Source organism: Mycteria americana, chromosome 19, assembly GCF_035582795.1.
Source record: "Mycteria americana isolate JAX WOST 10 ecotype Jacksonville Zoo and Gardens chromosome 19, USCA_MyAme_1.0, whole genome shotgun sequence".
Taxonomy (NCBI): Eukaryota; Metazoa; Chordata; class Aves; order Ciconiiformes; family Ciconiidae; genus Mycteria; species Mycteria americana.
The window spans coordinates 6,647,976-6,672,253 of record NC_134383.1 but is presented as its reverse complement, the minus strand read 5'-3'; the positions used below and the strand labels follow the sequence as shown (position 1 = coordinate 6,672,253).

The 24,278-nt window shown below is 44.0% G+C and overlaps 1 protein-coding gene across 12 annotated transcripts in view; it reads left to right on the top strand.

Moving 5' to 3' along the window:
- The first annotated feature begins 2,437 nt into the window (after nucleotides 1-2,437).
- PRDM10 (PR/SET domain 10) overlaps nucleotides 2,438-24,278 on the top strand; it is a 46,873-nt gene continuing 25,032 nt past the window's right edge. For 2 of the 12 annotated variants that reach the window (XR_012778428.1, XM_075521368.1), the window contains exons 1-8: nucleotides 2,439-2,702; nucleotides 12,666-12,855; nucleotides 14,697-14,861; nucleotides 16,512-16,571; nucleotides 19,345-19,464; nucleotides 20,499-20,706; nucleotides 21,088-21,329; nucleotides 22,393-22,596. Coding sequence is in view for 11 of the 12 variants with exons in the window: in XM_075521368.1 (XP_075377483.1) it covers nucleotides 12,763-12,855; nucleotides 14,697-14,861; nucleotides 16,512-16,571; nucleotides 19,345-19,464; nucleotides 20,499-20,706; nucleotides 21,088-21,329; nucleotides 22,393-22,596 (1,092 nt within the window). In the remaining variant the exon portion in view is untranslated. Of the gene's footprint in view, nucleotides 2,703-4,927; nucleotides 5,013-5,083; nucleotides 5,104-5,633; nucleotides 5,686-10,152; nucleotides 10,377-12,665; nucleotides 12,856-14,696; nucleotides 14,862-16,511; nucleotides 16,572-19,344; nucleotides 19,465-20,498; nucleotides 20,707-21,087; nucleotides 21,330-22,392; nucleotides 22,597-24,278 lie in introns of those variants that run through there. The other 10 variants (XM_075521370.1, XM_075521371.1, XM_075521374.1 and 7 more) reach the window with 10 other exon arrangements.

Here is a 24,278-nt window from a genome sequence, read left to right as displayed (position 1 = left end):
GAAATGAGGCAGAAAATGGGCCTTGCTGGGAGGATGTCAGTACACGCGCTTCGATGTGGGAGACGGTGCCGTGGTCTGGCAAAATGAGCCTTGCAGTGGCCACAGGGAAGAGAGACAATGGGCAAGATGGGACACATGCAGCAGAGGCAGTGCTGAAACAGCAGTGTACAAATGAGATGAGGCAAGGAAGGAGATACAGATGATACAGATCTGATGACCCAGGACATGACGGGGGGAGAAAAAGGAGGATTCGACGAAGGATTACAGCACTGTTCCAGACAATATAGGAAATTATTTTATAGAGCTTATTTGAACTATGAAGATTAGAAAGAAATAAATAATGTGAAGGCTTCTCTCTCCCTGACAGCAAGAGGCTATTGGAAAAAACAAAGCCTGTGCTGGAGTACCAGAAACAACACATTAAATGTGGGAAATACAATAGGCATTACATCAGATTCCAGATACTGCAGATGATGAATTAGACCAGCGTGCTTTCTCTGCATCTGGCAGCTTGTTGCATCCACTGTACACTTGCACTGAATCCATCCTTCTGAGCTAAGAGGGGAAAAAATAAAAAACAAACCCCAAACCTCTAGAATAACTTTGAGAGCATGAGGCACGTACCAGGAAAGGACACCCCTCAGGTCCTGCACTGTTTTGCGCCCAGTTGTAGAACCACGTATTTGTATGAAAACATGGCACAATAGCGTGTTTGTCTCGGAGTCGGTAAGTCTTCAAAATGTTAGGGAGACTCTTGGAAATCCCAAATAAAAATACAATGCTTTGAAAATGCTTTGATTATTTTTTTTAAATGAATACAAAATGCTGTTAAGACATATGGGAAATAAAGCAGTTTTCCTTGTGCTATTTGTTATCCCAACATTTTGGCATGGTATAATGAAATCAAGACTGTTTCTGTAGGATAGAGGAATAAATTGACTCTAACTTTTATAATTCCAGTTAAGAGAACTGCCCAGAGGAATTGAGCAGTACTAGGGGGGGAAGCCCAATGTACTTTTCCTAAGTGGGTAACTAATTCTGCTCACTTCGGTTGTAAAATTCTTTCTTCTCTAACAATTTAAGGTTAAGTTACGAAGTGCAAGTTGGAAAATTCACAGCTCTTTTTATCTTGATTGCTTGTGGAAGAGACAGGTCAGTACAATAGGGGATGATTTCAATATACACCTGTGCCTCTTAATTTGTAAGACTAGATCAGGCTTTAAAAAGACAGCCCTAGGGGAGAAGTAAGCTTAACTGCACCAAGATCAGACCCTCTCGCTATTCTCCTAGGGCAGAGAATGAGCAGAATCAGTTTTGGTAAAAGCAGTGATTCATCTTTAATGAAAATTTACCCTTTCTCTCTTACTGGGGTTTGGGTCAATTGGCCCTAATAGCTCATTGCAGGATCTGTAGCTGCCCACGCTTCAGTGGAACAGTGTTTATTATGTACAACGCACACACACAGTTCATGAAGCCATTTGGAATAAACTTAAAAGGTACTAAACACAGAGACTGTCTTATTTAAGAAATATCTGCTGAACTACTACATCAAATAGCTTTCTGAGAGTATGCTAATCACAAATAAGGGATAAGAAAAGCAGTATTTTTTCCATGGCACTGTAATACAAACACCTCTTTAAGATGAGCAGCAACAAAAGTACAGCAATAACCCCACTGGAATGACCAATTACTTAAATTTCTGAACAATAGTAATTATTATCTTTCTCTGAGCTGACATTTAGGACTTGGACACAGAAAAACAAGAAATGCCAGTGCCAGTCTGGGTCCCTTTAGGCAGAAGGAGCCCTTTTGGGGGTATTTCCTCATGGGCTGACCCTCGACAGATATGAATAGCTCTTGCTTCAGCTTTCAGTTTGTAAGTATATAAGTAAAATGACAGTGAAGCCCGCTGGACCGCTATTTTTGACACGCTTTCAGAGAATTATACTGCGAGAGGGGGCGGAAGGGGCTGCGGAGCATCGCGGCTGGGAGCCAGGCGGATGCGGCACAGAAGCCCAGGAGGGATTTCGGGCTCACCTCCTTATCCAGCGGGGCGAGGGAGGTGGACCCGGCCCTCCCTGCCGTGTAAAAGGGGGGGGGACACGACCCGGCCGCCCCCCGCCCCGCTAAATCACTGCGCGTCACTCGGAGACCGCCCCCCCTCCTCGCTCCTCCCCGCCGGCAGGGGGCGCCCCGCCCCGCCCTCCCCCGCCCTCCCAGCAGGGGGCGCTGCTCGCGTCCCCCCCCACACCTCCTCCCCCAGCAGGGGGCGGAGCGCCGCGATAAGAGGCGCGCTCTGATTGGCCGGAAGGCACCCGGCGGAGCGGAGCGGGGATGAGAGCGGCGCTCTGATTGGACGCGGGTACCCGAGGGGGGGAGTAAAGGCCCGGGCAGGGGTCCCCTCCCCCTCCCCTCCCCGTGGATCGGGGCCCCCCCCTTGTTCCCCGGCCCCCTGACCTGGCCCTCCGAGTCTTTTCTTGAAGACTTTTGTGCCCCATCTTCGCGGGCGGAGGCGTTTCAGCCAATCAGCGTGCGGCGCCGCGGCCTGTTGCCAGGCAGATTATGGTAATGAGGTCCGGGTGGCCGCCCCCCCTCCCGCTCTGCAGCTACCATTGTGAGGTGAGGACAGGTGGGGGGGTTTGGGGCCGCAGCGGGGCCGGCGGCGGCGGCCGGGACGCGGCACCCGCACGGGACCCCCACAGGTAACGCGATGGGACGGTCCGGGAGGGAAGCCCGATCCGGGGGCACCGCGGGGACCCGCCGGGGGTTTTGGACTTGTTGTTTTAGTCGCACCCAAGATGGCGCCCGGAGCTGGCGGCTCCTTAGTGCTGGGGACGGGATAAACCGTTCGCTTCCGCGAGTGGGGGGGGGGGGAGCAGGGCGCAGTCATTCCCCTTCCCCCCCCGCGGAAGAGGTACAGTCCGCTTCCCCCCCCCTCCCCGCCCCAGCCGGGATCCCCCACCCGCCCCGGACAGAGGAAGAAGGGGCTGCCCCCACCCCTGTTTCCCCCCCTCCCTGGATGGTACAGTCCGGACCCCGGCACCTCAGTGGCGGGGGGGTGCCGGAGCCATCTTGTTCCGCCCCCCCCCAAGTACTGTGGGCGCCTCAGACCCCCCCCCCCCCTTACTATGGGCCGCTCGCTCCCCTCGCCCCGTGGTTAGACCAGCTCCCTAAACCTCGGCTGCTGGGCCGTCCTCTCTCCTCTGCCCGCCCGCCGCGTCCGACAGCCCCCTCCCCCCCCCCCCCCAGGGCCGGAGTGGTTGGGGCCGACTGACCGTTGGGCGCCCTAACGGGGGGCTGATGGCGCCTCGCGCTTTCTCGGGGGGGGGGGGGGGGGCGCGGTGGTTTCTCACACCGGGGAGCGGTGGCGGGAAGCGGAGGGGGGGGCACCTGCGCCTCCTGATTGGCCGCGTGCCTCGCGCCCCTGCCTCCTATTGGCCTAGTTAGGGGAGGGGGCGTCGCACCCCCTCCCCGGATTGGCTGCTGTGAATGGCGGTGGTGGGGCGCGGAGGGTATATAAGGGGGAGCGGGTGGGGAAGGACCTGCAGTCTGGCCTGAGAGGAACTGAGGGGAGGAAGGGGGCTGCTGTCCCTGTGGGGTCTGGTGCCGTCCGAGGGTGCTGCTTGGGGGCCCTTAGGGCACCAATATCAGTCCCAGTAGGGAAAAGGCTGCGGTTTGGGTGGCCTCGGGGCTTGGTGTGGAGGGGAGGCAGCCCTTTCTCCACTACCATGAGGTGCCAGGATGGGGCTTGTGCCAGAGCAGGACCAGGCTGGTGGGTTCAGGCCTTGTGCTGGCTCCCACCGTGTGAGGTGGTTCCATCCATTGAGGGCCTGAATGGAAAGGGAAGGCCCATGTGTGAGCAGAAGCAGCTTCTGCAAGTGCAAGCTGTGGTGTTTGCCGCGGCTCCGTTGGTCTTTGTGCCAGTGGTGGTGGTTGCCTCTGCCAAATACGCCCATTCTTGTGGTCTGAGATACGGTTGTAGCATGTGGCTTGTTGACCTTGCAGACCTCTTGCTACCTACGTTTTGGTGTTGAGTTGTCGCATCCCCCTTCCAGTGCCACAGTTGCATTAAAAAACTGTTAATGGGAGCTTGTTAAATCATTAAGTTGGAAGGGAAGAATGAGGTCCTGGTGGTCTGTCTGTCTGAGCTACTCATCCTAAAGGGACAACTCGCCCTTTATAGGGTTAGTTTCCCTGTATGAGACGTTTCAAGCTATGCACGGACACATCTTTTACTTCTCAACTGCTCATTGCAGACCCTCAGAAGGGGTCTTGCAGGGGTCTGTAGATCAGACTTAAAAACCTGGTTTAGGCTACTGAGCTTCATAGTCCTGAGAGAACTGAACGGGTCAGTATTTGTGATGCGCTTTTTGGTATCTGTGCACCAACCTGTCTAGTGTATTACTGATATATTTGTGGTTCTTACAGGCCCTTAAAGAATGAACAAGCACAAAGCTGTGTGTCTATAAGATGCGTATTAATGTTTCTCTTTCAGAGTTTCAGTGGGAATAGAGACTATTCTGAACTTGAGCTTTCTTCTGTTATTTTTTTCAATGATTGAATTATCTTTTTTTTTATCCTCTTATTGGTTAAGTTAGATGTTGAAATGCTAACAAATCATCAACTGATTTTACAAGAGGGTTCTTTGGGTCTTTTGTGGAAATAAAGTAATTGGCAGTCTCAAGCTTTCTAATGCCTTCATTTCTAGGGGGAAAAAAAAAAGTAAGAGGGTGTATTTCTCGAGCCAGTCCTTAAATGGAGAACTTATCTCCCAAATTGTGATGATGCTTTTTGGCACTTTGCTGTATGCATGCTTCTCTTCTGTGTTAGGTGTTTAAAATGACGACAGCTTTATTACCTTGGTCATAGGATGAGATATTGATGCAATTGTAACTATCTGACGGAATAATTGACAATTTGTTTTTAGAGAGAAATTGGTACGTGTTGTTGCTTGCTCTCCTCTGGCACCTTTACTAACCTGCAAAGAAAATCCCTGGATGAGCTCTCTTATGGTAATTTGCTCTGCAGTCAGCAGCTACTTCGAGTGTGTTTCTGACCACCTGCAGCTGCTGTCAGCTGTGTAAACTGAATTTTAATTGACTTGTAAGTGTAGCTAATTACAGAGGCTGTTTTAGTATTGTGAATTTTGTTTTGACTTAAACATGAGATCGGGTCTGTTTGTCACTTTTATTTCATGCTAGTAAAACACACAGAAATAGAAGTTGTGTTGTAGCCCTTAACTGGTGTTATGTGTTAAGTCCTCACCTGTTTTAATGTACAGATAGCCTAATTTGTTGTCTGTGGCCTGTAGTACTTCAGAGAAGCAGCTATTCTGAAAGAGACAAGCTGGGGTTTTTTTATGTGCAGAAGCAAGGTAGTTTTATCTTTTGAATTTTAAGAGCTTGAAGTAGAGGGGTGATTTAATTCAGAGGAGAGATGCAGAGGGGTGGGAGAGGGAGGGAAGAAGCAGCGCCATCCGCTTGTAGGGGAACAACCTCCTTCTCTAATTGATGGTAGCTTTGGGAAGAGTTGCCTGAGCAAGAGAAGGGATAGGAGACAAAAAAGATGGCAAAAGGAAGCTGGAGGGGGATAGAGGGATGTGGTGGTGTTGGTACGGTTTTGTTTTCTTTCAGGAAAACTCGAGAGTGCCTTCTTGAAGGTTGCGTATGCAGTGCTGTAGCACAGGTTTGGACACAGACCTTTTATTTTCCTTTTTTGTCGTATTGTACTGTAAATACGCATTTTGCCTGTTTTCTTACTTTATCGTACTTCTCCCTCTATCACTTATAAACCAAATCAATTCAGTAGACAGGGTCACTGCCTCAAGCAGCTGGAGCCTGAGAATTGCAGTGCAAGATAGTAACGGACGATGATATCATAGGGACTTCAGAGTATGTAACATTTGAAAGAAGACGATGTGAAGAACGTGGTCACGCATGCAGGAAGCTGAGGATGGGAGGAAGAAATTAGTTGCTGGAGTGGATATGTAGATGTTGAGCAAACGGTGGTGACCAAGAAGAGCACGTGCATATACGAACATGTAATTAACTTGTCTCTTCGCCCACTCGGAGGTAAAGGACAGATATTGTGAGGAACACTTGGTTATGCAAGAATTAGGACTAAACAGAGAAACAGAGATGTCCTTAGAGCGGGAACTGCATCTCTGAGGAGGTCTCTAGCCCAGCCCATGGTAATGCCCCAGGAGGATGTTAACCTCTCCTCTTGGGGCTCACTTGGAGCGCTTGTTTATCTCCTGTATTTTGTAGTAGAAACAGTCAGACTTTCAGCTCCTTATCTGATACTTTGTGAGAGAATAGTTGCACCAGACTGTCACGCTCTCACCTGTAGTGCTTGGGCACTGTCCCTTTAGGAAAAGGACTGTGACACAGGTTGGACACAGTAGCGGAGAACTGGCCTTGAAGATCTAAGAGATCTCTTGCAGTTCATTGTTGCTTTGATGATGGATGTGCCATAAGGATATAGATAGATTGCTTCATTACGCACAATTTGAGTAAAGAGTGAGTTTGTGTTTGGCTGAACTGTTCTATTTATTATACGACTAAATAAATTGAAGCCATTTTTCCTTTTGTGGAAATAAATAATCTTAGCCGCCCGGGCACCATGTATGATTTCCATTTCTAACTCGCCAGTAAAACATAAATATTGTGGTTATATATTACCTGATTATTAACATTCAGCCAAAAGGCCCCAGAGCCAGGGTTCCTTGAAACAATATGTGCTTTTGATGGATGAGAATGCAGAGGAGGAGACGGCAGTCGTGACTCAGTCCTCAATGAGGTTAGAAACCTTCTTGCTGCAATGAAAGTGTATTCTTGCCAAGGGATCTCAGGAAATGCACCGACTCTGCCTTCTAGGCAGGCTGGGGTAATTAACTTAAGTGTGGGATATAGCTTTTTGCAGACATGTGTGATGTTCCTTTTGAGCATAATAAATCATTTTCATATTAAAAGCTGGAGGAAGACCCGTAGTCGTAAAAACCCCCTTTCGTAACAATTCTTGCTGTCCTTGCATATGGTTGGCGGTGAAAAAGAGTGGTCAGTGAGCTCAGCGCTTAAAGGATTAAGCTAATAGCCCCTGCTATTACTGCTGCAGGGAACCCCAATCTATATGCAAGCCTCTTTTACACTGGGGAGTAAATCATATTAGCTGTTTTATGCACCATTATGGTAAAGTGGATTCTCATTTGAGATACTGCAGTGGCTTTATGGCTCCCTGAGCAGGGAGGTGGACTTTTCCCCTTGCCCAGCTTTAATATGCCCCCATTCTTCTCATCCCAGAGAAGGGACAAAACTGAACGTTTGGCTCGGGTGCTTTCTCAGCAGAGTGTCCTTAGTTAGACTTGGAGGAGCTGCTGCAGATGAAGTCCCCAGAGTTTTTATCTGTGTATCTTCTTGTGTAGTCCCAGCATTGAAAGAAATTGTCATTCCTTAATAGCAGTTATGCCAAGAAAATATGGTTACTGTTTACCTTTTTTTTTTTTTTGGTAGTGCTTTTCGCTGAATTTCAGAGCTGAGCTTTCTTCTGAAGTACTGTATGAGTTCACTACATTCACCTTGTGTCAAAAATTCTTACACGCCAAATACAAAATAGCAGTGACTTTGCTGTTATTGAAGGTTTTATCTTAAAGCACCATTCGTTCCCATTCCCTAGGTGTTAGGGCTCATGGGTGCACCTACAAGGTGTCATGGCATGGGTGCTGCGATGGCTGAGGGTGGGGTGTCTTCTGCTGAGGACAGCGAGGCTAATGAGGACGTTGCTGTTGGATAGCGAACGAGGCGCTTTGCCCCTGAGCAGTGCTTTCTCATCCTCCGGAGCTGAATGCAGTGAATGGGCAAAGCTGCTGATTTAATAACACAGCTTCAGAGAAAACAACATACTGCAGGAAGAGGAGAGAGGGGTTAGAGAGTATCGCGGTGGTCAAAAGGAATTTTCAGGTGAGATTTCCAAAAGGATGAAGAACTGTTCAGACAATGACACAAAGACACTTCCCAGGCATTGGGAGCTGCAGAGGAGAAGCTTCGCTGTTAATGAGATTTTTGGATTGGATGTGAAAGGCAAGAACTAAAGAGGAAGGCCATAGGTCTCTGACACCAGCAGGTCCCCAGAGGGTGTTGAGAAAAGGAAGGTAAATGTGAACGGCATACTGAAATGAACCCGTTTTGTCTTGAAGAGGTGGTGAATGTACTTGCACTTAGCTGATGAGGCAGACAGCTGGATATTATGGGTGCACAGACATGGAGGAGAATAGTCGTTCTGCCCTGTGTGTCCGCTGACCGCGCTCCCACTCTAGATCGGATGCTTTCTAGTTGTGGTTAGCACCAGGTTGTTCCTGCACTGATAAGCCTCGCTGAGAGATAAGCACAGCTGCACGCTAATGTCGCTTCCTAACTCTGAGCGTGCTTCTACCTGTGAAAAACGTGGGCACGTCATAGGGAGCTCAAGGGCAGCACCCATGGGTGCTGTCTCAGATAGAGCTCCAGCAAACATGAGTCAGAATGAGGTTATCTTCTGCTGGAGTAGATATTTTGTGTGCCAGGATGTGCACCAGAATTTGGGTATGTGCAAGGTAACTTCAGTGTTGAATTTAGATGTGCCTTTCTTTTAAAGTAATGGGAGTTTTGTGGGTTCTTGATTCACATTATATCTTGATTCACTTCATATGTGACACGTTGCGTCCTGCCGCTGACGTACTGGAGTGATACTGGGTTATATTTATCTCTATTCCCATTTCAGCTTGTGTCGTCACCCAGCACGGACGGGGTGAGGCATGCCTGCTATTTTGGGGAGGAAAAGGCTGTCTTCACGGTTTCTGTAAGTGGCTTAGCATCTCGCATGTTGGCATTGCTTCCTGCTCACGAGCATGCCGCTTAAGAGGTCGTACGCAAGCGTTGGGGTAGCGACAGAATTGCAGTCGATATATTGGGCAATGGGCCTCGTAACGTGTGTGTGTGTGTCCTTTGGACGCAGCAGAACTTCCCCTTGAGGTGCTTGCCTTGCCATTTAGCTTGTCTGAAAATGTCTGATGCGTGTGAGATGTGGGGAGAAAACCCAACAATTGTAAAGGATAATCCGTGGGCAAACAGTACGGAGAGCAAGCAGAGAGTGTTCCCTTGCATGCCAGCTGTTCGGCAATGCTTATGCCCAAAGTTTTACATTTATTTCTTCTAAAAAAACCAACAAAGCTTCCAGCTAGACCCTTTGAGAAATTAAGTATTTTCTTTACCTATATCTCCCAAACTGGTATTGCTATACCAGCCTTAGTGTAAATGCCACATACCCTAACATACTCATCACTATTCGTCTGCAGCTAATTTGAGAAAATATTGTGGCTGTGTGCTGAGCTGGACATCTGCCGCTTCCTTGTGCAGCGAGACATCGCTGCTGAGAGAGGACTGCAGGGAAATCATTAAAATCTTGAGGCGCTGTGGCTGTCAGTGTCACAGCTGTAATGGATATTGAGAGGGGGATTTAAAGAAGAAAATAAGATCATGCAGGATTAATGAGGGAGAGCATCCTATGGAGGACTAGTGAGCAAAGTTATTTCAGTCTTTTCTGTCATCAGAGTTGGAAAACTTACTCAGGTGTTTGTGTTTCCTGGGAGTTTGTGGTCAGTGACTTTGGACCAGGTCATGCTTTCCAGCTCCTGACCTTAACTGCAGGTCTTGTTTCACTATTGGCTTTTGTACCAGCTAAATTTCAATGCTTGCTCCTGCCTCGGGCCCTCTTTATTGCCTGGACTTGGGACCTCTCTGGGACATGGCCTGTCTGCTCTTGCACTGTCTTCTCACTCAGCACATCCACGTTTCCAGGGAAACATGTTTTTCTGTGTATTTTGGTGGTGATAGAAATGATGAAAATTCACGGAGATCCAGCCTTTGATAGGAATGTATACCAGAGGGGCAGATCCTAGGGTGTATTTCGAAGTACAGAAGTTGAAAGCATGAGCAAATCCTGCCGCTCCTAATAGTGTCTGATTGTTATTGCTACACAATTGGCTGGGATGAGCAGTATATTTTTTTTCATTCCTGTGAAGAACAGCAGTAACAGTACCGTTTATAGAAATTGCAGCACTGAGCCACTGAATTTGGCTCAAACCTGCGATCCGAGATTAGTGCTAACTTTTAGAACCATGGTAAAACTGGAAATGACTGTCTTCTGCTTTCTTTTCCAACTTTTTGGCACTTTTTTTTTTTTTTTGCAGATAAGAATCTTAATACTCGGTTTTGTCTATTAAAGACCTGTCTGAACCCTTTGGTCTCCTTTCCACTCAAGTTGTAAGTTATTTGTGCCAAAATGAGTCTGCAGGAGTGAGTCAGCATCTTCCTTCAGACCTCCAATATCTGCTGGTAGGGAAGGTCAGCCAAAAATTCTGCTACTTGTTGCACCATGTGGAATTAGCCAGAACAGTGTCTTTCTCTTAATTCAATCACTGGTTAATTTAATTGCATTATTACTAACAGGATAATTATACTTAAAAAAAAAAAAAACAACAAAAACAAAAAAAACCCCAAAAACAACAACCCAAACAACCCAAACTTGAAACCTCTAATGTTTATTTTTATTTTTCTAAGCAATTAGGTAATTGATTAAACTACTGGCTATTGTTAGTGCAATTACCTGAATTGGCTCTTGATTAATAATGACAGTCAAGAAAAAAAGCTGTTTGGGATAAACCAGCTGAAGAATATTAACAGGATAGGCATTTAATTTTATGTAGAAGTTGTTGTTCAGATTATGTGACTGACATAAATGCAGTCACGTTTCACACAAGCAGTTCTAGACCTCTTGGTGATCGTATACTTGATGAAATGAGCAATGGAGTTCAGTGAAAGTGGTAGGATTAGGTATGAGAAAATCCCTGAATTAATCCTTAGTAACATAACAAGTAGCTTTGAGATAGCTGGCTGAAAGCTGCTATGTAGGGATGGATGATATTTATATATCAGAGCTTGTCTGCACTGTAATATATATACATAAAAATAATATTTATTTGTAAATGACCCTGGCTTTCAACACCTGGAGAGCAAGGCTGGTGTTTATCAGTCCTAATCATTGTTTGCTGCACTTCATTTTTCCATACTAAGGAGATCCCCTAGCTAAAGTGTTGTGTGCAGGTACATATACTTCTTTTTTCCTTTTCTCCTCAGTGCTTTTTCTGGATGTTTGGTATCAAATAATAGTAATGCAGATAGGATTTCTGTTCCTTTAACCAGGAACCTAAGGATGTATGGGTCTGATAGGAAATCAGAACAGCCATCGCACCACACCTCAGTCTCTGCTTGCGTGGGGGACCGCGTGGTACGCGTGTACCGTGTTGCTCGGCATGAGAAAGCAAATGCTAGGCTCTAGTCACCAATAGCGGCATGACTTACTGTCTAGCGATGCCCAGAAATATCTTTCCCACAGTTTTTCTTTGTATATGTGGAAGTAATGTGATTTTTTTTCCACCATGCAGTTCAGTGACGTTAGCCTGAGACTCTTCTGTACTATTGATTTATACCGTCTGGCCAGGACCAGTGGTACAGTCAGTGCTCAGGTCTGCAAAGCTTACTTGTTGCTGGCAAAATCAGCAGAAGGCAGAAAGTGCCTGCTGCTTTTTTTTTTTTCCCCTCCTTATCTTTTTTTTAGTTTGTCAATGACAAGCCAACTGCTAGCATTTATGGGAATAAATTATGACTAAAATAATTTGCATTTAAAATGCAAATGAATGAAAGCGTCAGCAAGGAGCCTTCTGCTTTCTTCCTGGTGCACAGACGGGGTACTGGCATTGGATCAGCCCAGTGAGGCACTGAGTATAAAATAAAGTTAATTGGAGGAGCTGAAAAATGAAATGGGCTCAGCCTCATGCTAATTCTAGGGCCTGTGATTTAATACGACTTTAGAGATGAAGGATTGGGAAGGTGCTGAACCACTGACTAAACCAATCACCAGAGCTGTAAATTATCCTTCTGAGATTCCCAATGGCAGATTGAGAGGCCCCAATAAAATTGCGAGAGGTGAATAAAACCTAGCTTGGAAGCAATTTATCAGGATCTTCAGGCTCGCGTGAATTAGAGTTTAAGTTTCATTGTTCTTTTTCTACAAGTTGTCTGTTGTAACACTGCCTGAATACCAACTGGGACTGCAGTTTCGTACAAGGTGAAAGCTGCCTGTAGTTGTAAAGCCAGTTGGTTCTCGAAGAAAATCTCTTTCAGATGAACCGAGAAACTGGTGATGCATCTCTGAACGTAGCGTTTTCTTGTGGAAGCTTAAGGTCAATTTTCTGCATCGTTTATTGTTTTCTGGGCCTTTAGGTGCCAGAAGAACAATGTGAAGAATATTTTGTGGACTGCCTGTGGCCGAGGAAAGAAGTGCAGGAGGAACTCAGTGTAATTTTTCAGCGCAGGAGGCATTCAGTATAATCCTTCAGTGCAATTGTAGCAATGGTTGACTTGTTTCCTCCTTAATAGGACATGGAAAGTATTATACAGCAGAACTTGAGCATGGTAAATGAGAAAGCACATGTTTGTAAAGCCAAGCCTGCTTTACTCTGGCAGTGTGTTCCTGTAGTGCAGTAGCTGATGATAATACCTCGTACCTCTGTTCCATGTGTCACACTTGTTTTAATATCTCCATCTCTTCTTTCTTTTTTTTTTTTTTTGTAGCCATGTTACTGAAGATCACCTTGTCTTCTGGAAGTAGAAACACCGTGAACAGATGAATCTATTCAGCCAGACATTCCTCCAGTAGAGATCTCCCCTCATGGAGCACCACGGCAGGGAGGAGATGGACTCAAAAGAGGAAAGTCCTCAGGTGTGGGCTGACTCTGCTGAGCAGGAACAGAATACTGCTCAGGTGACTAGTGCCTTCCAGAGCTCTCGCTTTCTGCTCAGGCTGAATTGGGCTCGGTGCGGTGGCTTAGCAATCAGGCGTTCCCATTTGACTGTTTCTTATAGTCTGGAAACTCAGGTTTCATTTGAGGAGAAATACAAACATGCCTGTGGTGATTTCGGGTTAAAGCTTCAGAAAGTGAGCTGTGCAAACCGCAGCAGTGAATACAGAGACAGCTGAAACGAGCTAAACGAAACCAGCCAGTGGCTATAGAAGTTTCAGTGTCCAAATATATGTATAACCACGTGGGAAAGTGAAAGAGTGTTCAGATTAATGAATATTAACAAAATCTGTGGTCTGTGGCAGCCCATTTTGATAGCATCAGTCGAATCAGTTGGAACTGTGGGTGGACCTTGGGGAAAGTAGTATGAATAATTTTTTCCAGTCAGACATCTGGGTAGTGGGAAAGGGAGAAATGTTAATTGTTAGTGACTAATACAGTCAGACTCTGATGTATGCAGCTAGTCCCTCTGCCTCTGAGGCAGTGCAGCTGAGAATTTCTAGAAGACTGTAAACTGATTTATTCTTTTGAATATGTTATGAAGAGGGTGCTGCATGTCATTTGACCCACAAGCTGAGAAATTCTGACTCTCCTGGTAATTTCCAGCTTTGAAATTTGCAAAGAAAGGTGCTTTTCAATGGCCTGTGTTCCGTTATCTATACAATGGGATAACCATACTGTTGTTTGCACATGGCAGTTATAAGGCTTAATTAGTATTTGCAGAGTGCTCTCCAAATGTGAAATACTGCATGCATCCTTACCGTAGTGTTTGCATGAGGATTTATTGTACAGAATCAGCAGTTAGCATCCGCAGGGGAGTACCAGGTGTCTTCTAAAACAAAAGCTGAAAGGTGAAACAAAGTAAATAAAATGATGCCACAGGGGTTTTTTTCACATATTTTTAAGTGAAAACATTTTATGCGAATATGGATACTAGAACTAGGTTTCCTGATAACTGTCCTATTTTACGGATGCACTGAAAAGGGTTTTCAGCGTGTAAAGGGTGTCAAAAGCTAAACGTGTTCCTATTGCTACTGGAATTAAGTATTCTAGCTTGTTGGAGGTAGGCTGCTGATCATCATCTATGATCATAATGTTCTGTCAAAATCAACTTGTTTGGATTTAAACTGCTGCCCTAGACATAACTTGTTCCAGTAGTCCTTGGAATCATTGCTTAATGTTTTCAGTTATATGTTTCTCTGTTTAAACAGTTGAATTTTCTACTGATACTGTCTGTACCTACTACAGAGAAGCAATCTAACATACGCTATTGCTTCCTCATGATAGGTGCAATACTATTACTTGAAGCAGTATCGAAGTTAATAGGTTCTGTTAGCCGTTCATCAAACAGAAAAAATTACCTCCAACTACAGAACTAGCTGAATGAAGTAATTATCATAAATCCAGAAAGGAATATGAGAATAAAGGAAAACAATATACCAATAAATCCCATAGATACAGCAGTTCAAATCTGAACTTTCTTTCTCTTATGAATTTTCAAAGCATTGTGCAAGAACTAAGTATGGGAAGGTGCCCTTTATACCAGTTAGGTCTTGAGTTAAACGCAGAGTAAAACCAGAAACTGATGGCAGTTTATGTCCGCATTTCTATGTTGCTAGCATAATTCATTGAGATTTTAAATGTGCATTATGCAGGGAGGTGTTTATTGTTTTCAAAACAATTGGCTAGGTAGTTGGGACACAAGGTACACTCTGCTTCCCAAGGCACCTTGCAACCTGTGTGTCTTGTGTTGTTTCCCATAGGCATATGTTTCAGTACAGGATTTGTTTTTTGTTTCTTCCAGGTGCACTTTGTCCCTGAGGGGGGGACAGTGGCACAGATTGTGTACAGTGATGAGCAGGACCGTCCCTCGCAGCAGGTGGTCTACACGGCGGATGGCACCTCCTACACCTCCGTGGACACCTCGGAGCACACGCTCGTTTACATCCATCCCGTGGAAGCTACGCAGGCATGTGTGGTTCTGAGCCCACCCCGTTTTGGCACCTAGAAAATGAAATGATCTTGTTTGAGATTATAGCCAGCTACCAGCCAAGTGATATGACTGGAAAATAGCAGGCAGTTGCTCTTAACGCTTTGTTTCTGCCCGTTGCTGAACAGGGACTTCATGCTGTTCATTTGTCTGATGTGCAAATGTGGTAATCAAAGGATGTCGAGGCTATGAATTATGAAATGCTGGTTATTTCACTGAAGGTGGACGAGATTATAATTAAATCAAAGGTGTTTTTCCAAGACACGGATAATCTCTCCAGAAATTCTGCCTCTCTTATATTCAGTAAATGCTAAGAGCAATCTATGTGTCTTCTGGAAGAGTCCTTGTTTTGCATAGTACAGTTCTCATAATTGATAGTTGCAATAACACTTGTGTCTTCTTGCAGAGGATCTCAGTGTATTCAATCTAATTTTGTAGTCTCTCTTCAGAGAAGTTGTGGATTTTATAGACTTAGGTTCTCTTTCTTCTTCATAATTATATCAAATAGCTTTTATTCTCTGACAGCATGTGTTTATATGGGGTTAATATAGTGTGCAATTGTACCTCTGTGTGGACAGATAAAAAAAGAGGAACAGGCACGCTTTGTCAAGAGTGTTTTATATTGTCTTTGCTGACAGGACAGATTAGCAATGCAACAAAGCGCACGTACTTGACGCCCGCAGGAACACTGGCATAGCCTCGTGCGGCGTGGTGTCTCTCGCGCATGTTACGTAAAAACAATTCCTACCCGGTGGGATGTTCTGGGATAAGATATTTTGAGAGGATATCTCCCAGGAAGTTACTGACCAAGTAACTCCAAAACTCTGAATACTATAATTTTGTCAAAAGAAGTGTAGTATGAAGACATTATTATGCAACTGAGATGGAATTATCAAAGCGCTAATGGCATTTGTATTATGCCATGCTTTATTTTGTTGGAACCAGACTGCTAGAAGCTCAGGTATTTCAAGTGTTGGCAAAGTAAGCAAGGCTGACCTCAGTCAATACTGAGTCAGTTTTCATCTGACTCTTGCTTTTCCTAGGGGGAAGCCCTCCCATCAGGGCTGTTCTTGCAGGCTACTGTAAGAATATTGGAGTTGGCATGTCTTCTAGGAAATTAAAAAAAAACATCATCGTGGCCGTATCAAATTCACATGTAGGATATGCCTAATATCTGCATGCTTGCTTTCTTCTGCATGCAATTCTCTTGTGAATTTGCGGAAAGATAAAGTTAATAGTCATCTTCTGTCCTGCCCTGAAGTATTATTTAGCTTTCATACAGCTGTTGAATTCCATTCTGTAGAATTTATCAAATCAGCAACTGACAAAGTGATTTCTGTATTTAAAACAAAACAAAAAAACCCAACAAACCCCTGAAGCACTTCTAATTATATAGATGAAAAGTGCCACATAAATATGATTCTTTTTACGGAGCACTACCTAATTTTAGTTTAATCTCTATGCATGTAGGTTCACATGGGTAAGTTGAATTAGTCTGCTGTGGTAATAGGCACGTTAGAAGTTAGCAAAGGATTGAATATGGATCATTTCTTGGTGGCAGGGTAATTTTTGTGTGAGTTGGGAGTAAACCCCAAGGCTGGTTTGATAAGCCTTTTTCACTTTGTCTAGACTCTGTTTACAGATCCGTCCCAAGTGGCTTATGTCCAACAGGATGCCACCACCCAGCAGGTAAGAAAGAGACATTATTTTCCTTGGGCCTGAAACTGTAAGGAAACTGTTACCAAAGGTAAAGGGACATTGTTGTGGTGCTAGAGTGTAATAAGCTATCTCTGAATGTGTCAAATGGCAGTCTTCAGTCATCTACTGAAGCTTATGATGATAAGCCACTATGATCTTGGCTAGTTTGTGCATGAATGACAATAAAAAGAGAGTTTGAGCTGTGGGTTTTTTTTTTTTAAATTAATGTTCAACAAAAATACTAATTTACTGCCCTAGATATAATGAAAAATCTTTTAACGGTGTCCCTTTAAGTCAGCAAGCTGATGTGGCTGACTTTATTTTAATGTTGTTCTGGAAAGACTGGGTCCTCGTACAGATTCTGATCCAAATGCCTTTAAATTCATAAAAGGCTCTCGAGGGATAGAAATTTTGGATCAAATTCTAGATTTACCAGGAACTTTGCAGGAGATTAATTGTAAAACCTGAAGAAGTTCAATTACTGGCTCCCTTACCTTACCAGGGCATCCCAGGTCTGATGTGCTTGCCAGTGTGAAGTGGGCGAGGAACAGAACAAAATTAGAACCTGTGGTTATAAAGTTTTTATGATTTTTCTTTTTTTAATCTGCCATGGATGTGAAGGGTTTGTTGTTAACTTCTGCTCGTATCTTTGGGGACTGCATTGTGGTAATCAGGTATAGGTGCTTTCAGATCTAGATCTCTAGTTCAGATTCTCCGCTTGTCATAGAGACTTAAAATCATTCCTGCTTGGTGAGTCTTTAATGGCATGCGTGAATTGATGTGTTAGATCTGAATCATTACTAATGCCATCATTAGAATGCATATTTATTGACAGTGTTGGGGCAGAGTGAAGGGTTGAATGTGCACTGAAAATAAATTTTCTTCTTCCTAAAAGACGATCTTCTAAACTGTTGAGGCACAGGAAGGAAACAATATGACTGTCACAGTAAAGGTGTTACCTGTTTCCTTTCAGTTCTCTGGAGATATTTGGAGTGTCATTCTGGAATTCTTTTGCCACGCCAGTTTCCTTGCATTAAGAAGCCAAAAAATCCCCTTTAATTGTCTTAAAGGTCATTTAACAAATAAATACAGGATCTAATTCAAAGTAGAGATTACTTATATGTGCAGTGCAAATGACACACTGACAGCAGAGGTGGTGTGCTGTTACTGTCCCATGTTGAGTATCAAGGGCGTGAGCGCTCGTCTGTGTGTCCTCAGCCCATCCTCCCTTCCAACACTGTCTGACAGCAGTCCCAGCAGAGATGTTCATTTGCTTGTGAATGGTTAGGCCCTCCTTATGGCAGCTTCTGCCTTTGCAGGTGTGTTTTCATCAGCATTTCATGTGGGACATCCCTGAACTGACAAAAAACATTAAAATAATAATTAAAGCTCCTCTTGTCTTCCAAAAGAAACTTGATCTTAAAAAGAAATGGAAAGGGTTTTGAAAATAATGCCTGTATTCCTTGCAGTGTCTGACATGGAAGTGAAAGCAAGGATATGTTTGAAGTGTGATTAGTAGTAGGAAATGCTAATATGAGGTACAAATAGACACAAGCTTGTGTGAACCTCTCGTTGCTGGCAGACCTGGAGGTGTGCCATTGAATAATGATGCCTTTTCTGTTGCCACTTGGCATCAGAAATGTCAATACCAGACAGCTTGGTTCAGCTGTCGTCTTGGCGGTTTCCTCCTCACTGTCACACGGTTCCCTGAAGTCTTTTTGCTGTAGTTTTTAAGCAGTTTCATAAATTACTCTTAATACCTCTTTAAACAAAACAGCTAGATTTGCAGTTTTAAGACTGTCTATCTGCTTATGTTATGGATTTTTGTGTCTGCTCCTTCACTGTTGGCACAATTCGCTGTTCTCAGTTTTATCTGGCATTTATTAAACACTCTGTAGAGGGGCGGGGGATTTAATTTTAGTGTAAAAGCTGTTTAACAGTCAGAGGCACTAACTAGAAGCCGCATGATGTCAACTGTAGAGAAGGATAAAAAAAATCATGTGGGATAACGGTGCAAGTTCCTGCATAGATAAGCAGGAAACAAAAGACAGGAAAGGTGATTCCTGGGATCTTAATTCTGCTTTGTTTTATCGCTGAATGGATGGGAGCAGCATGGTAATATGCATTAATTTTCTTGTTACTACACAATAAAACAAGTATGAAAGCAACCAAAGATGTATAATGTGACCAAATAATGTAAAGAAAAAATAATTGTTGGAATCCTCTCATTTGAGTGCTTGATCTTCCAACGAGGTCAATACACCATCTTGTTTTTATAATGGATCTTGGTTGGCTTGAGAAAAAGAAAGGTGGGCAAAAAGAGGAGATGCTTCTTTTTCCTTCTTTACCTTTTCCCTTAAAAAAACAAACCAAAACAAACAGTAAATTTGGATATAGAAGAGAAAAAGACCCCCAATCACTGTTTTACCAAGAGCTAAAGAGCTCCTCGCATCTGTTTTTAGTGCAGTTTGAACCCCAGCTGGATAGGACCTTAATTTAAAGCCAATAAGTGGGAGATAGGAAATTCAAAAGCTGCAAAATCTAGACCGAGTTTTGAAGCCTTTCCCTTTGCCCCTGGATCTGCAGATTTTGTCCAAGTCCATCGTCCCTACTTAAAAAAAAGAAAAAGAAAAAAAAAATCATTGAAGTGCTGCAGTTTTTGACCTAGTGTAGGACTCCAGGGAGCTTTGCATGCAGGGCACTGCCCGTATGTAAGTGACTGATGGAACTAACGCAGTGCTAAAATGAGTGCCTATAATTTTAGGTAACTGTGCTCTTGCCTGCTGCTGCTCAGAGCATGAATCCCACCAACCTGTCCGTGCTCGGCAACGTTGCCGAATCCCCCCAGCAAATGGCTCTGGAGCAGGGTCCGCAAGCAGATAGAGTAAGTTGCCAGGCGTCCTTTTCTTTTAAATGTTCGAGTACGCTGATTTCATTGCTCCATTGTCTCAGGTGATGAAACATGTCTGAGTGATATGGGAGGAGATGCGAGAAAGCTGTAGCACCGATTGGTACTGTCTTTCATAGTCTCACCACGGAATGTGTGGGGTTTTTTTTTAGGGAGAGATCATGTATTTAATATACAGAGAAACCCATTTTACAGATTGTTCTGTCTTGAGCAGCCACCTTAAAATACTCTTCTGAGCTTTGAAAAGCAAAGTTAACAGAAGGTGTAATGCTGACCGTCACATAGGACCAACATTCACTGGGTCTCTTTGCCAGTCTTTTAAGACAGCTTTACTGTGCGTAGCATTTCTTGTTCTCTACCTGAGAAACTGGCATGGGTGATGGAATGTTCTGGGCAGTGCACTTCAATTAATTTTTGCCCTTTTTTTTTTTTTTTTTTTTTTGTAGGGAAAGAAAGGATAAACTTTAGAATTAGTGAGAGAATACAGTGTCCTCAACTGTGTTGCATGTCCCATAGTTTATACCTAGTCCCCATGTTGTCTCATCCCTTATTGGTCCCTACAGGTGTGCTCTGGGGATTGTTTTTGTTTGATTGTACGATAGGAGAGAAAAGATCATGTGCCAAAGTACAGGATTCTCTCACTTGGACAGGAGAAGTTAACATACAGCTTTAGGCGCTAGATAATTTCCACAGAGCCTGGACTTTGTTTCAGACTTTCTGTGAGGGTCCAGAGCTGCTCTGATTTCAGTGTCTTCTCCTGAGAAGTCAGTCCTTGACAGGGTAGAGCTAGGTGGTGATGCAGAGCTGTCCTGAGTGAGGCCGCCAGCAGCAGCGATGCAAAACATCCCTCAGCAATCATTTATCGTGTCGCTTCACTTTCCCTTGTCCTTCTTTCCATTACCAAAGGAAGCAGAAAGGGTAGACTAGCAAGAACCTTCATTGCTCGCCTTTGCAGGAGTGTTTTTCCTGGTGAATCAATTTTGATTGTTTGTGGTGAATTCTCTCCTCAGGCATCATTACCGGTGCATAACCAGGTGTTACCTCCTATGGAGGCAGTGGATGGTTCTGACCCTTTAGCACCTCTGCAGAATCAAATGGGAAGGATGGAAACAAAAGAGGAAGATGATGAGGATGAAGATGAGGATGAAGATGGGGAAGACACTGACATGGATGAATGGGATCCAGATCCACCTCGACCCTTTGATCCCAATGATTTGTGTAAGCATATGAAGTAGTATGTAGTGTATTAGCTGCCCTCCCTTTTTCTTTCTCCTCCGTTAGTCCTCTAGTAAATGGAGTTGAAAACCGTTCAGATTTTAGCAATAGTAAGTAAACCCCTTTATACCCGGAAATGTGGACTCATATTGGGCTGCTTTACTGAAAAGACAAGACTCTGTCTCAGGTGGAGTCTCTGAGCTGCTTTGTTCTTCATTTTGCAGGAGGTGGCCCTCTCTAATGTTTTCAAATGTAGACAGACTATTGGAATAAATGTTCCCATAGCTGAGCCAAAGATGTTTAGAGGGAGATAAGGCTGTCTCTTCTGAGCTGGTACGTGAGCGTCTGCCTGACAGTCGTGTCCTCTCTGACTTTGTGTTGTAGGGTGTGAAGAGTGTAATAACGCACATCCCTCTGTGTGTCCAAAACACGGACCTTTGCATCCGATCCCAAACCGGCCTGTGCTGACCAGGGCGAGAGCCAGCCTCCCCTTGGTGCTCTATATAGACAGGTTTTTGGGAGGTGTGTTCTCCAAAAGGCGTATCCCCAAACGCACGCAGTTTGGACCTGTGGAAGGACCCTTGGTTAGACAAACTGAACTCAAAGACTGCTATATCCATTTGAAGGTAAGGGGGTGCGTGCGCAAGAGGAGAAGAGGGATCGATTTGTGCTTAAGCTTTGATTTTTTGTGAATTTGTCGCTCTGCCTTGATCAGTTACTTCACTAGAGATGTTCTTTTGTTACTTCCATCTCTGAATGTAACTCGGAAATACCCAGATTGCTTTGGCTTGACATCTACTCTGTTATTCAGGGAGACACAGTAGTGAGGGTGAATATTCTGGCATTATGGTGTTATGATACATAGGATGCATAACGTGGAGCGCTGTGAATCACTCTCACATGGGTTGAAGCAGCATCTGGACATAAAAATAGCAGCCCCATCTGAGGATGTTTTGCAGCCATTATTTTGTGTCATGCTGTAACTCAAGTTAAAAATATTTTTCTTCCCTTTCCCTCCTCTGCCCCACAAGATGTAGGGGAGAGGAGAGATTTTTCTCCCCTTCCTCATGCCAAATCATTGGGGTGAGGTATAATGGATGTGACTCACTTTATCCATTTATTTACTGGTTTCATTATAGGAATTGGTCCTTTACTTGCTGGAGATTAGGTCCACGGTCTTAGGAGCGCTGGTCTCTGATGGTCAGTGTTTGACAAAAGTCGTGACCACAGGCAGATTCAGTAACCCAACAGAAGTTCAGCTAAAGAAGCGCTGCTTCCAGCTTGAGGCAGTGTCATGAGTCAGGAAATGAAAGGAGAAGTGGGTCTGCCAGTCAGAAACATCTGACAACTGATGCCGTACAGCCTACTAAAGCTACAGCTTCTTTTGTGCCTCATTTATAGCCACACATCAAGTACTGTGCCTGACCCTTTTAATGAATGCTTCTTGCCCTTGAAAGCCATGGAAGGGTCTATCGTGTCTCCCTAGTTAAATGTCTACCTGTTTTTAAGTATTTTTCCAAGTGCTGCCTGTTTCTGGATCCCTGTTAGCAGAGAGAAAATTAGCTATGCCTTCATTGCTTTCCTAATGTAAAAGTTGCATGGCCATGGTGGGTTTTTTTTAAGAAACTCCAATTCTTTTGAACCTGCTGCCAGGCAGTTACAGTCATATGTAATTGGATTTTGCTACAGGTGTCTCTTGATAAGGGTGACAGAAAAGACAGAGATTTGCAAGAGGACCTGTGGTTTGAACTTTCTAGCGAGGCTCTTTGTAACTGGATGATGTTTGTGCGTCCAGCTCAAAACCATTTGGAGCAGAACCTGGTAGCGTATCAGTACGGCCACCATATTTATTACACAACCATTAAAAACGTGGAGCCCAAGCAGGAACTCAAGGTATGGCATTGCTTGTGTTTTGTGACTCATTTTTCTACTGATGAAATCAAATCTTAGAGTTGCTACCTAATAAGTGCATCTCCAAGGGCCAGAAATGATCGCTGTAAATAGTTTTAGGGCTTTTTTTCTCTGATAAAGCACATGATGGCCTGAATCAAATGTCACTGAAGTCAGTAAGTAGCTAGCCACCGACTTAGAGATTTTAAATGAGCTTTGGCTCAGGTATAAAATGAGAAAGTTTAAAATAAGAGTATGTAAATGATTTGTCTGTCACTGTCATGCTTTACACTGCATATATTTTGCTGATGCAATCTAATTTTTATTGCAGCAGTCTTATTCTTTTTAGTTCTGGATGCCCTTTCCAGTTAGTCCTGTGTGCCCTTGACTTGTTTTCTGGTGCCTTAAGTGAATATGGTCTCTCACTTTACCTGGCTTTCCTGGAACTTTTGAAACTTTGCATGTGGAAAATGATAAAGGATATTGTGACCTCCCTGTGAGTTACTTTTTGTTCCCTCTGAAAATGTATTGATTACTTTGAGCTGAAAGCAGCGTGGCTGGCTGAGATGGCCTTCGTTTTCAACATCTTTTGGGGAACTGGGGGTAACCAAAAAACTTTGATATGAGGAAATTGTTGTTCTTCAAATCTTTTATTGCATGTAAATTTCAACAATTTAACAAAAACCAGTTTTAAACAAGCTTGGCTAAACCAGGGCAAAAGCCTGCTTACATACTTGTAGCTGATTTTTAAGAGTAGGATTCTTTTTGGTTTCTCTGAAATCAGTCTTTAATTTGTTTAAGCTGAATCACTAGAAACCTTGTTAATCCATTTTAAGGGTATCCAAACATCATTTTCTCAACAGTTTTTAAATCAATTTGAAATCAGACTTTAATTAAATCTGTAGAGACCTGCCTGTAGAAGCACCATTTTTCTTGCTTCATGTGTTAGTAGTGTCTTTTGGGGTAAAATTGGTTTGGTAATCGAAAGCTAATTAGCTAGGCTTTGCAATGGGTTTTCCTCCCCAAGTGGATGTAGGGCATTCATATAAATTTTGTCCAAAGATTGGACTAGGAGGATCACTCGGTTAAAGCTGAGAACTTCTGTATTGCATGACAGGTGAGTAGTCTAGGAGCTCCAGGCTTTCTTCTTTGTCCAGCTAGTGAGATGCCTGCAAAGTAACACGCACCTGCTAGTGAGTCTTTGAAGGAGTTAGAAATGCCACTCACCGCTGTTGTGAAAATGCCTGCAGCCCACTACAAGTTTAAACTTGCCCAGGTTTTTTCATGCTGAAAAGCTGTTCATGCCTTCTTTAAGAAATCTGTTCTAAAATTGAGCCTTTTTAATCAAACAGTAAGGTAAAATGAGAAATGATGCCAGAATTCTCAGCTAAATGTGAGCATCCGATTTAGGGCTCTAATAAACTTTGTCTTTCTGCCTTCTGTGGTTCTCTGCTGAAGGCTTCCTAAATCCCTTGTATAATGAAAGTGGGTCCAGCATGCTACAGCCTGGCAGTTCTTTGTTTTGGGAAGCAGGACCGTATCGCTCCAATCCTTCAGAAGTTCAGAAATATTTTAAATGAGTCTCTACGGATGGTGCTGCCTACTGTCTATGTAAAGAGAGCAGGAAAGAAATGAGAAATCCCCCGAGTTAAAAACTTTTCCATTCCTCTTGGTACAACAAGTAA